Here is a 14,044-nt window from a genome sequence, read left to right as displayed (position 1 = left end):
GTCACCTGTTACGAATGTCGCCTGTTACGAAGTGGCGCCTGTTAAGAATTGTCGCCTTTTACGAATTGTCGCCTTTTACGAAGTGTCGCCTTTTACGAATTGTCGCCTTTTACGAAGTGTCGCCTTTTACGAATTGTTGCATGTTACAAATTGTCGCCTGTTACGAACTGTCGCCTCACGCCAGTACGTACCGAACTTAGAGACCATGACTTTGCTTCCGAATATTCCGATAATCTAATCTTCCCGAAGCTTGATGAATCAGAATGAATCTGATTTTTAACGTCTTAATCTATATTTCTCGAAGAAAACATATCTACAGCCGAAGTTTCATTCAGATTCGGCTCAAACTCAGAAGTCAAGTACGTAATAATCGGAATTTGGAATTTAAGATTTTAACCTGCGACACCATTTGTTCTATAACGCTTAAGCAAAGAACTTATCGACTCAGATATCATCCCATTTTGAATCGTGTTGAGCTAAATGTTGTGACCAATTACACGACTAGATGCGAAATGGTCATTTTCTACTTTAGCTAGCATGTTAAGGAGAAAACTCTGAAAATACCGTGTAATTTTTATAATTTTTAAAATCAAAAACTACTTCATACATGCTAAAGGGCAGAAAAAAAAATTCATGGTTTTTCCCTGACACCAGCAGTTTTGTCATTACGAGGCCAAACTGTGCACTGGATAGGAGCACAATTTTGTGTCTGTATGTTCCTGGATTCCAGAGACAAGTCTTTAAACATGTGAAAATTTTGTCGGAACGATCAAAGGAAAGTAAAGAACAAAAGAAGAACAAAAGGAGCGTCCTTGTTGCGGAATCCGCTTACAATGCACAAATTGCACAGCTTGGCCTTGTAATAGTTCGACTTCGCACTAGAATTCAGCTTGTACATTTTTGTGCACTTGCAAAAGCTAGTGTACTGCAACCGACAACTAAGCTATTTTATAACGGAAGAAAAAATTCTTGTTCACAGAATAATCAGCACGTTTTGTCAATTGTACTCATTGCCTCTGGTTGTTTTTTGTTCGGGCTTTACAAGCAAATTTGGGATTTTTGATACCATTCAAAAGGTATTGATGTCCTGAGCTCGAATTTAAAAAACAAAATATTTCACTTCCGTGATCATTTTTTGTATAGTTATGGGGGTTTTAAAGTTTACGGGGACAATTAACATGCGATGTATTTCATAATATTAATGTGTGAGCGGATGTTTAATCCGTGTTAGAAATAGTTTCAAAACGAATTGAGGCATGCTATTTGGTATATTTAGTATTTTGCTGTATGCGAAATATATCATTTTATACGTAACGTGGCGTGTGGTTGGATGATTTTCAAAAATAAACTTTGGTATAAAGCATAGAGCATATACATAGCCTTTTCTTGAAATTAGAATTTGTCCAATAAGTTTTTAGCTAAGGTATAAGCTTAATAGTAAACTTAGGGTTTTGTTTTAGTCCTAACTTTGTTTTCGAACGGTTATGAAACTGTGAAAGATCAAAAGGATTGTCACTTATAAAATGAGGATTTTTTCTTCTTGTTGTGATGATTTTTTTCTTTTTTTTTCAGAAAAATTTGTTCACGCTCCAATTTGATATTTTGCGGTTCGACTTTGCATTTCTTTTTAAGTGCAGTTCATCTGCGTTGCTTATAGAAAGGCAAACTCCACAGTGGAAAAGCTAAAGTTTAATTGTCGCAAAAAAAACTTGAACGACTTCTAGTTTTTAAAGTGGTATTTGCTTTTTCACCAGCTTTCGATCCACTTTTTTCTCTATGTTACCTTAGAAAAAGCACCAAGCAAGAAAAAATTTTAATATTCAAAGAGCTATGAAGTGAGACATTTTAATTTTTGAAATTCGAAATTTTTTAAAGCGTTCTAACATTTTGAAAACACGTTTTTTTTGGTTTCTTGTTATTTTATTTTTTCCAATCATCTGCTGGCTTTGTGTAAAGTATTATTAATGTACTTTAAACGGCAAATGGAGAATGCTTTCTCTTAATAAGATAAGTGTAAATTTTGATTTATGTTTGTAAAAAATCACAACCGAAAAAATTGTTTTAACTAACAATATCTTTCAAAATCTATTTTTACTTCTACAGAAATGTTTTTGATGTCAATTGTATAGCAACAAAATGGCAGACTGGTATTCAATTTTTCCACCTAAATAAGCGGATCGAATTTGAAAATTTAGATTAAAATAATGCAAAAACCTTTCTTTGCAGGGCTCTGCCTCCGAGGTCCAGTTGTTCAGTCTTAGTTCCATGCTTGTTGAGCAGAGGGCACTGGTCTCCAGTTTGGGTCACCTTGTGACCTTCAACCCAGTCAGACAGCAGCTTCTCTACGTCGATAAAATATCCAATGAGCTCAAGGTGCAAATTTTTGAGCTCATGTCGAGTTAAATGCCATTTTAGAGTTATTTTTGCTTAAAACGGTCCAAAATTTTTTCAACTTTATAGTTTTCGTTGCTTATTTTGTCAAAATATACTCTTAAGTTTTGAAGAAGAAAAAACGTTTGAAAGTTTCACAGCTCAGTCAAAATCCCCCACTGTAAAGTCTATTTATTCTTGACTTTTATTTGCGTTTTCCGATGAACAATTGTGCATTATTGATGGCGTGGTGGTTTAAACTTTAGCCCATGTTCCAATTTTTTCAAACTGGTATAGTGGGCAACATACAGTTTTTGAGAACACTCATATTTTTAATGTTTAGATAATGGAGTTTTCAAGCAGTAGCGATGTTCGCAGAGCCTCACTTTTCAAATTTACAGACTCCGAAGACTTCATTCAGATGAGCTCATTGACTCTTGATTCGCATCGCAATATTCTCTTCTGGTACAACAGTCACCAAAACAAGTTCCATATGCTCAAGTTATCTCAGAATGATGTAATGAAAAGTAATGGCGATGTAATAGTTCCGACGAGTAGCGTGAACATGGTGACGAAGCCTTCAGATGTAGAAGTTGACGGAGTGAACGGGAATGTGTTTGTCGATTTTGTTAAAGATGTAAGTCTTGTATTCCGCTGCTTTCTGAATTTTCGTTGGTTCCTGTAAACGCGATAATTAACTCGATGACGATTAATCCGACCCTATTCAACTCATGATTCGACCTTGTTTGACACATGATTCGACCCTTGATTCGACTATATTCGACCCATTGTTCGACTCTCTCGACGCTAATCGACTCTCTCGACCATGTTTGACTCACTAATCGACCCAGTTGGATCCATAATTTGAAGATTTTGTTCGACTATAGCATTCTATAGACCGTTTTAATTTGACGGAAAAAAAATTGGAAATTTTCGCGTGTTACTCTCGCAGTTGGAAAAATTTTGATTACAACTGTAATGATGTCTCTCTATCTTATCTTTTTGTAAGAATTTAGAAAAAAACCGGTGATCTGAAAAAGCAGAGTTACAATTTAACAAGGCTGCTCGTATCAGGGCGAAGCCCTGAATGTTCCGACTGCCTTTTAAGACTTATGCCTTTTAAGCTAACATAAAAAAATCAAATGTAAAAAATAAATTAAAAAAAAAATCTAAATTTTGAAATTTTTTCTATAAAAATCATCCCCCAACACGCCATATAAAGTACAAAAGAATAGGTTTCGCTCCTCGTAACAAATCAATTATGGCAAATAAGCTTCTTTCAACCAGTTTGGAACGATTTCTAAGACTGATTAAATCTCCGCTTACGCATTGTGAGTTATATCCTTTTGGTTATAACTCATATAGTAATTTCAGATAGCGTACACCGTCTGCTCGTCACGCTGTCTTATGTTCGGCCGGATAGATTCGTGGAATTTCTTGGTCTAATACCGATCTTAATCTTACTCTTATATCTCCTAGTCTCAATAGATCTAGTGTACACCGGTTTGCGCGAGTTAGTTCCAGAATGAGAACAACTGTATTCTAAGTTTAATTCAAATTGTTCTGGTGTTGAAACTACAAGTAGTTTCAACACTTACAAATAAGTGGGTTGTTAGTTTGGTGGAGTATGATTGGTTAGTGTTTAATATTTTATAGAGATAAAATATCATAATAATAACCAATGATAAATACTAGTTTAGATCTGGTTCCAATTGATAGCGAGAAATATAGCGCGTTAATTGCCCCAAATTGGCCAAAATAGCTATTTTCAAACCCCCATAACTTTACGAAAAATGATCACAGGTGAAATATCTTTTCAAATTTAAGCTCAGGACAACATTACCTTTTAAATGATATAAAATAAGTTCCGTCAAAAATGGCTAATTAAAAAGTCGAGTTTTGTCTGAAGAAAAAAAAACCCACCCCGAGCACAAATATTCCGTTACTTTCGTATCGAAAGTCGGAACAAAACACATATTTGAAAAAAAATTCGCAATTTCGTGATTCTTACCTTTTAATTCCCTTCGTTGGGTTCTTCAAGGCAACTTTTCAACTTATGTGTGTGTTTTGGTCGAATTCTTGGCATGTGTTTCAAACCAGAAGAACAACATTTTATTTTGTATCTCAAACATTGTGTTCTCGATTTTTTTTCTCAAACTACCTCGACGCAAATAATAGCTCGTAACCGGTCAGTATTTTGACAACCACGTATTTGGAGGTGGAGCAATAAACAGAATGGTCTAAGAGCAGAATGGGTCCGAGAGCAGAAAAACAGAAAACTTTTAACTTTACTTGATTTATACGGGCTAGTTGATGAAAAAAAAATAGGAAAAAATTATGCATGAATTGAATAACGACATTAATTTTTTTCTTGAATTCAGGGAAAAAACTCGATTAAATTTCTCAAATTATGCATAAATTACTAGTATTTTGGTTAATAATGACTAATCTTATACTTAAATTGCCGATTAGCTAATAAAAGTTAAAGTTTCTCCGGCTTTTCTGCTCTTGGACTCATTCTGCTCTTAGACCATTCTGTTTTTTGACTGGCAACCTACATATTCATACTCTTCAACAAGCAGACAAATACTATATCAACCAATCAGATTTGAGATGAGAAAGCGAGCTAACGAAATAATTAATAATTATGTTTCTAAATTTCTTCCTTGTCTTGATTCTGACTGGTTAATATAGTATTTGTCTGCTTACTGCCGAGGATGTTTACGCGATTGTCTAAACACTGCTACTTAACCGAATAGCTGTTTCTTATCGTTGGAATCCCTCATACGCAAAGGACCGAATGCGCGAAAAAAAAATCAGGCAATCAGTTCGAAATAAAATTTGGAAAGAAATTAAACATTTCCTGGGGCTTAGTATTGATATTGACCGAATATAAAAACGGCAGAAATATGCAAAATTTTCAAATTGTCACTGACCGCCGCCGAATAAAAACAAACTTTATATTCCAAGGGTTTCATCATAAAAGAAGCAAAATACTACTTAGTTTAATTCATTTTAACTGACTGGCAGTTTCTTCTTTTTAAAAATTGACTTTCGGCTAATTTTGTTGTCGTTCCTTTGCTCACGCGTTTTTTTTGCCCCTTCGGTCTTTCGCGCATGAGAATAGCCCCCTTGCTTATCTACTTCATATAATGGAGCTGTACAACAGTGCCGAAAATGAAAAAAAAAGGTTCAACAATGCCGAACGTTGATAATTTTCAGCCTTGTTGGATAATAAATTTGTTTTCGTTACTGCTGTACTTAGTCACTGTTGTATTGCCCGTAAGCGGTTGATCAACGGTGCCGAAGTACAAAAGTGCTGAAAATAAAATTTTTGTTAAACAGTGCCGCCGAAAATCATCAATTTTCGTCACTCTCGAACACTTTTTCATTTTCGGCACTGTTGTACATCGGCACTGTTGAACGCCCCCATAAAACTCAGGCAATTTTTTGTTGCTGCATGTTGAATGATTGTTGATGCATTTTACTTGACTGTTAATGCAGTAATCAAGGCTTGTTTAATTTTAAACGAAGCTTTAAAAAAAACGCAAGGAAATGCGATAGACGTTTGAAATATGAGTGTTGAGGTTAAAAGTCTTAGTATATGCTAGTTAAATTAAAATTAGTTGGCTGAAAAGTACAATCAGCAATGTTTAATTTAAACGCAGACTGCCCGGTTTGACCTTCATACACCGAAAATGCTTATCTTACAATTCCATACATCAAGTGTGTAGAAAAATGCTTGTCATACAATTTTCATTCATTTTCAAAAAATGTTTGAAAAAAGATATAAACTAATTTCTGTGGCTGTTTGATTCTAGTAAAACAGTCTGGTGATAAAAAAAACCGATGTTCTCGTTTTTTGAAAAAAATGCTTATCATACAATTCCCATATTTTGAAATTGTATGACTCGCTCTTTTTTTTCAACCGCATCTGATTTCAATCTGATTTGTTAGTTTTATAGTTCAAAGAAATATAATCTGAGATTTTGATTTCGGCAAGTATGTCTTGTTTTAAATTCTTGTGGTATCTACCAACGATTATGTAGCTCTTTAATGATTTAAAACAAATATTTGAAATTGAAAAATGCTCAACTAAATTTTCACAAAATTAGTTTGCGTTGTTTGCTAAATGGCTTCGCCCTTCTCTGCCATTCTCCGCCAATAAAGTTGAAACAAGACTGATCGTATCAGGGCGAAGCCCTGAATGTTCCGACTGCCTTTTAAGACTTATGCCTTTTAAGCTAACATAAAAAAATCAAATGTAAAAAATAAATTTAAAAAAATCTAAATTTTGAAATTTTTCTACAAAAATCATCCCCCAACACGCCATATAAAGTACAAAAGAATAGGTTTCGCTCCACGTAACAAATCAATTATGGCAAATAAGCTTCTTTCAACCAATTTGGAACGATTTCTAAGACGGATTGAATCTCCGCTTACGCATTGTGAGTTATATCCTTTTAGTTATAACTCATATAGTAATTTCAGATAGTTTACACCGTCTGCTCGTCATGCTGTCTTATTTTCGGCAGGATAGATTCGTGCAATTTCTTGGTCTAATACCGATCTTAATCTTACTCTTATATCTCCTAGTCTCAATAGATCTAGTGTACACCGATTTGCGCGAGTTAGTTCCAGAATGAGAACAACTGTATTCTAAGTTTAATTCAAATTGTTCTGGTGTTGAAACTACAATTAGTTTCAACACTTACAAATAAGTGGGTTGTTAGTTTGGTGGAGTATGATTGGTTAGTATTTAGTATTTTATAGAGATTAAATATCATAATAATAACCAATGATAAATACTAGTTTAGATCTGGTTCCAATTGATAGCGCTAAAAATAGCGCGTTAATTGCCGCAAATTGGCCAAAATAGCAATTTTCAAACCCCCATAACTTTACAAAAAATGATCACAGAAGAAATATCTTTTCAAATTTAAGCTCAGGACAACAATACCTTTTAAATGATATAAAAAAATTCCGTCAAAATTGGCTAATTAAAAAGTCGAGTTTTGTCTGAAGAAAAAAAAACCGCACCCCGAGCACAAATTTTCCGTTACTTTCGTATCGAAAGTCGGAACAAAACACATATTTGAAAAAAATTTCGCAATTTCGTGATTCTTACTTTTTAATTCCTTTCGTTGGGTTCTTCAAGGAAACTTTTCATCTTATGTTGAAAAAATTTTTAAGCGTGTGTTTTGGTCGAATTCTTGGCATGTGTTTCAAACCAGATGAACAACATTTTTATTTTGTATCTCAAACATTGTGTTCTCGATTTTTTCTCAAACTTCCTCGACGCAAAGAATAGCTCGTAACCTGTCAGTATTTTGACAACCACGTGTTTGGAGGTGGAGCAATAAGCAGAATGGTCTAAGAGCAGAATGGGTCCGAGAGCAGAAAAACAGAAAATTTTTAACTTTACTTGATTTATACGGGCTAGTTGATGAAAAAAAATATGAAAAAATTATGCATGAATTGAATAACGACATTAATTTTTTTCTTGAATTTAGGGAAAAAACTCGATTAAATTTCTCAAATTATGCATAAATTACTAGTATTTTGGTTAATAATGACTATTCTTATTTTTAACTTGCCAATTAGCTAATAAAAGTTAAAGTTTCTCCGGCTTTTCTGCTCTTGGACTCATTCTGCTCTTAGACCATTCTGTTTTTTGACTGGCAACCTATATTCATACTCGTCAATAAGCAGACAAATACTATATCAACCAATCAGATTTGAGATGAGAAAGCGAACTAACGAAATAATTAATAATTATGTTTCTAAATTTCTTCCTTGTCTTGATTCTGACTGGTTAATTTAGTATTTGTCTGCTTACTGCCGAGGATGTTTACGCGATTGTCTAAACACTGCTACTTAACCGAATAGCTGTTCCTTATCGTGGAATCCCTCATACGCAAAGGACCGAATGCGCGAAAAAAAATCAGGCAATCAGATTCGAAATAAAATTTGGAAAAAAATTAAACATTTCCTGGGGCTGAGTATTGATATTGACCGAATTTAAAAACGGCAGAAATATGCAAAATTTTCAAATTGTCATTGACCGCCGCCGAAAAAAACAAATTTTATATTCCAAGGGTTTCATCATAAAAGAAGCAAAATACTGCTTCGTTTAATTCATTTTAACTGACTGGCAGTTTCTTCTTTTTAAAAATTGACTTTCGGCTAATTTTGTTGTCGGTCCTTTGCTCACGAGTTTTTTTTTCGCCCCTTCGGTCTTTCGCGCATGAGAATAGCCCCCTTGCTTATCTAATTCATATAATGGAGCTGTACAACAGTGCCGAAAATGAAAAAAAAGGTTCAACAAGGCCGAAAGTTGATAATTTTCGGCCTTGTTGGATAATAAATTTGTTTTCGTTACTGCTGTACTTAGTCACTGTTGTATTGCCCGTAAGCGGTTGATCAACTGTACCGAAGTACAAAAGTGCCGAAAATAAAATTTTTGTTCAACAGTGCCGCCGAAAATCATCAATTTTCGTCACTCTCGAACACTTTTTCATTTTCGGCACTGTTGTACATCGGCACTGTTGAACGCCCCCATAAAGCTCAAGCAATTTTTTGTTGCTGCATATTGAATGATTGTTGATGCATTTTACTTGACTGTTAATGCAGTAATCAAGGCTTGTTTTATTTCAAGTGAAGCTTTAAAAAAAACGCAAGGAAATGCGATAGACGTTTGAAATATAAGTGTTGAGGTTAAAAGTCTTAGTATATGCTAGTTAAATTAAAATTAGTTGGCTGAAAAGTACAATCAGCAATGTTTAATTTAAACGCAGACTGCCCGGTTTGACCTTCATACACCGAAAATGCTTATCTTACAATTCCATACATCAAGTGTGTAGAAAAATGCTTGTCATACAATTTTCATTCATTTTCAAAAAAAGTTTGAAAAAAGATATAAACTAATTTCTGCGGCTGTTTGATTCTAGTAAAACAGTCTGGTGATAAAAAAACCGATGTTCTCATTTTTTGAAAAAAATGATTATCATACAATTCCCATATATTGAAATTGTATGACTAGCTTTTTTTGATGGTGATACAAAATTTTTTCTAAGTAACTTTGGTGTTCGCCCCAAAAAAATTTTTTTTTTTTTCAACCGCATCTGATTTCAATCTGATTCCGAGGATGTTTACGCGATTGTCTAAACACTGCTACTTAACCGAATAGCTGTTCCTTATCGGTGGAATCCCTCATATGCGAAGGACCGAATGCGCGAAAAACAAATCAGGCAATCAGATTCGAAATAAAATTTGGAAAGAATATAAAAATTTCCTGGGCTGAGTATTGATATTGACCGAAAATAAAAACGGCAGAAATATGCAAAATTTTCAAATTGTCACTGACCGCCGCCAAATAAAAAAAAATTTCATATTCCAAGGGTTTCATCATAAAAGAAGCAAAATACTGCTTCGTTTAATTCATTTTAACTGACTGGCAGTTTCTTCTTTTTAAAAATTGACTTTCGGCTAATTTTGTTGTCGGTCCTTTGCTCACGAGTTTTTTTTTCGCCCCTTCGGTCTTTCGCGCATGAGAATAGCCCCCTTGCTTATCTACTTCATATAATGGAGCTGTACAACAGTGCCGAAAATGAAAAAAAAAGGTTCAACAAGGCCGAAAGTTGATAATTTTCGGCCTTGTTGGATAATAAATTTGTTTTCGTTACTGCTGTACTTAGTCACTGTTGTATTGCCCGTAAGCGGTTGATCAACGGTACCGAAGTACAAAAGTGCCGAAAATAAAACTTTTGTTCAACAGTGCCGCCGAAAATCATCAATTTTCGTCACTCTCGAACACTTTTTCATTTTCGGCACTGTTGTACATCGGCACTGTTGAACGCCCCCATAAAGCTCAAGCAATTTTTTGTTGCTGCATATTGAATGATTGTTGATGCATTTTACTTGACTGTTAATGCAGTAATCAAGGCTTGTTTAATTTCAAGTGAAGCTTTAAAAAAACGCAAGGAAATGCGATAGACGTTTGAAATATAAGTGTTGAGGTTAAAAGTCTTAGTATATGCTAGTTAAATTAAAATTAGTTGGCTGAAAAGTACAATCAGCAATGTTTAATTTAAACGCAGACTGCCCGGTTTGACCTTCATACACCGAAAATGCTTATCTTACAATTCCATACATCAAGTGTGTAGAAAAATGCTTGTCATACAATTTTCATTCATTTTCAAAAAATGTTTGAAAAAAGATATAAACTAATTTCTGCGGCTGTTTCATTCTAGTAAAACAGTGTGGTGATAAAAAAAACCGATGTTCTCGTTTTTTGAAAAAAATGATTATCATACAATTCCCATATATTGAAATTGTATGACTAGCTTTTTTTGATGGTGATACAAAATTTTTTCTAAGTAACTTTGGTGTTCGCCCCAAAAAATTTTGTTTGTTTTTTTTTTCAACCGCATCTGATTTCAATCTGATTTGTTAGTTTTATAGTTCAAAGAAATATAATCTGAGATTTTGATTTCGGCAAGTATGTCTTGTTTTAAATTCTTGTGGTTTCTACCAACGATTATGTAGCTCTTTAATGATTTAAAACAAATATTTGAAATTGAAAAATGCTCAACTAAATTTTCACAAAATTAGTTTGCGTTGTTTGCTAAATGGCTTCGCCCTTCTCTGCCATTCTCCGCCAATAAAGTTGAAACAAGACTGATCGTATCAGGGCGAAGCCCTGAATGTTCCGACTGCCTTTTAAGACTTATGCCTTTTAAGCTAACATAAAAAAATCAAATGTAAAAAAATAAATTAAAAAAATCTAAATTTTGAAATTTTTTCTATAAAAATCATCCCCCAACACGCCATATAAAGTACAAAAGAATAGATTTCGCTCCTCGTAACAAATCAATTATGGCAAATAAGCTTCTTTCAACCAATTTGGAACGATTTCTAAAACGGATTAAATCTCCGCTTACGCATTGTGAGTTATATCTTTTTGGTTATAACTCATATAGTAATTTCAGATAGGGTACACGTCTGCTCGTCACGCTGTCTTTTTTTCGGCCGGATAGATTCGTGCAATTTCTTAGTCTAATACCGATCTTAATCTTACTCTTATATCTCCTAGTCTCAATAGATCTAGTGTACACCGGTTTGCGCAATTTACTTCCAGAATGAGAACAACTGTATTCTAAGTTTAATTCAAATTGATCTGGTGTTGAAACTACAAGTAGTTTAAACACTTACAAATAAGTGGGTTGTTAGCTTGGTGGAGTATGGTTGGTTAGTATTTAATATTTTATAGAGATAAAATATCATAAAAATAACCAATGATAAAGACTAGTTTAGATCTGGTTCCAATTGATAGCGCGAAATATAGCGCGTTAATTGCCCCAAATTGGCCAAAATAGCAATTTTCAAACCCCCATAACTTTACGAAAAATGATCACAGTTGAAATATCTTTTCAAATTTAAGCTCAGGGCAACATTATCTTTTAAATGATATAAAATAAGTTCTGTCAAAAATGGCTAAATAAAAAGTCGAGTTTTGTCTGAAGAAAAAAAACCCACCCCGAGCACAAATATTCCGTTACTTTCGTATCGAAAGTCGGAACAAAACACATATTTGAAAAGAAAATCGCAATTTCGTGATTCTTACCTTTTAATTCCTTTCGTTGGGTTCTTCAAGGAAACTTTTCAACTTATGTTGAAAAAATTTTTAAGTGGGTGTTTTGGTCGAACTCTTGGCATGTGTCTCAAACCAGAAGAACAACATTTTATTTTGTATCTCAAACATTGTGTTCTCGATTTTTTTTCTCAAACTACCTCGACGCAAATAATAGCTCGTAACCGGTCAGTATTTTGACAACCACGTATTTGGAGGTGGAGCAATAAGCAGAATGGTCTAAGAGCAGAATGGGTCCGAGAGCAGAAAAACAGAAAACTTTCAACTTTACTTGATTTATACGGGCTAGTTGATGAAAAAATAGGAAAAAATTATGCATGAATTGAATAACGACATTAATTTTTTTCTTGAATTTAGGGAAAAAACTCGATTAAATTTCTCAAATTATGCATAAATTACTAGTATTTTGGTTAATAATGACTATTCTTATACTTAACTTGCCGATTAGCTAATAAAAGTTAAAGTTTTTCCGGCTTTTCTGCTCTTGGACTCATTCTGCTCTTAGACCATTCTGTTTTTTGACTGGCAACCTACATATTCATACTCGTCAATAAGCAGACAAATACTATATCAACCAATCAGATTTGAGATGAGAAAGCGAACTAACGAAATAATTAATAATTATGTTTCTAAATTTCTTCCTTGTCTTGATTCTGACTGGTTAATATAGTTTTTGTCTGCTTACTGCCGAGGATGTTTACGCGATTGTCTAAACACTGCTACTTAACCGAATAGCTGTTCCTTATCGGTGGAATCCCTCATATGCGAAGGACCGAATGCGCGAAAAACAAATCAGGCAATCAGATTCGAAATAAAATTTGGAAAGAATATAAATATTTCCTGGGCTGAGTATTGATATTGACCGAATATAAAAACGGCAGAAATATGCAAAATTTTCAAATTGTCACTGATCGCCGCCAAATAAAAAAAAATTTCATATTCCAAGGGTTTCATCATAAAAGAAGCAAAATACTGCTTCGTTGAATTCATTTTATCTGACTGGCAGTTTCTTCTTTTTAAAAATTGACTTTCGGCTAATTTTGTTGTCGGTCCTTTGCTCACGAGTTTTTTTTCACCCCTTCGGTCTTTCGCGCATGAGAATAGCCCCCTTGCTTATCTACTTCATATACTGGAGCTGTACAACAGTGCCGCAAATGAAAAAAAAAGGTTCAACAATGCCGAAAGTTGATAATTTTCGGCCTTGTTGGATAATAAATTTGTTTTCGTTACTGCTGTACTTAGTCACTGTTGTATTGCCCGTAAGCGGTTGATCAACGGTACCGAAGTACAAAAGTGCCGAAAATAAAACTTTTGTTCAACAGTTCCGCCGAAAATCATCAATTTCCGTCACTCTCGAACACTTTTTCATTTTCGGCACTGTTGTACATCAGCACTGTTGAACGCCCCCATAAAACTCAGGCAATTTTTTGTTGCTGCATGTTGAATGATTGTTGATGCATTTTACTTGATTGTTAATGCAGTAATCAAGGCTTGTTTAATTTCAAGTGAAGCTTTAAAAAAAACGCAAGGAATTGCGATAGACGTTTGAAATATAAGTGTTGAGGTTAAAAGTCTTAGTATATGCTTGTTAAATTAAAATTAGTTGGCTGAAAAGTACAATCAGCAATGTCTAATTTAAACGCAGACTGCCCGGTTTGACCTCCATACACCGAAAATGCTTATCATACAATTCCATACATCAAGTGTGTAGAAAAATGCTTGTCATACAATTTTCATTCATTTTCAAAAAATGTTTGAAAAAAGATATAAACTAATTTCTGCGGCTGTTTGATTCTAGTAAAACAGTCTGGTGATAAAAAAAACCGATGTTCTCGTTTTTTGAAAAAAAAATGCTACTCATACAATTCCCATATATTGAAATTGTATGACTCGCTTTTTTTTTATGGTGATACAAAATTTTTTCTAAGTAACTTTGGTGTTCGCCCCAAAAAATTTTGTTTGTTTTTTTTTCAACCGCATCTGATTTCAGTCTGATTTGTTAGTTTTATAGTTCAAAGAAAT

General features: G+C 34.0%; 1 protein-coding gene across 1 annotated transcript in view; it reads left to right on the top strand.

The window, feature by feature from the left end:
* Nucleotides 1–14,044, top strand: part of LOC134848892 (low-density lipoprotein receptor-related protein 2-like) — a 154,528-nt gene that overhangs the window by 60,007 nt on the left and 80,477 nt on the right. Inside the window, exons 22-23 of the mRNA XM_063866430.1 lie at nucleotides 2,227–2,373; nucleotides 2,714–3,007. Coding sequence (XP_063722500.1) covers nucleotides 2,227–2,373; nucleotides 2,714–3,007 — 441 coding nt within the window. The remainder of the gene's footprint in view (nucleotides 1–2,226; nucleotides 2,374–2,713; nucleotides 3,008–14,044) is intronic.

This window comes from Symsagittifera roscoffensis, chromosome 1, assembly GCF_963678635.1.
Source record: "Symsagittifera roscoffensis chromosome 1, txSymRosc1.1, whole genome shotgun sequence".
Taxonomy (NCBI): Eukaryota; Metazoa; Xenacoelomorpha; order Acoela; family Convolutidae; genus Symsagittifera; species Symsagittifera roscoffensis.
This window is presented reverse-complemented; position numbering and strand designations above follow the sequence as displayed.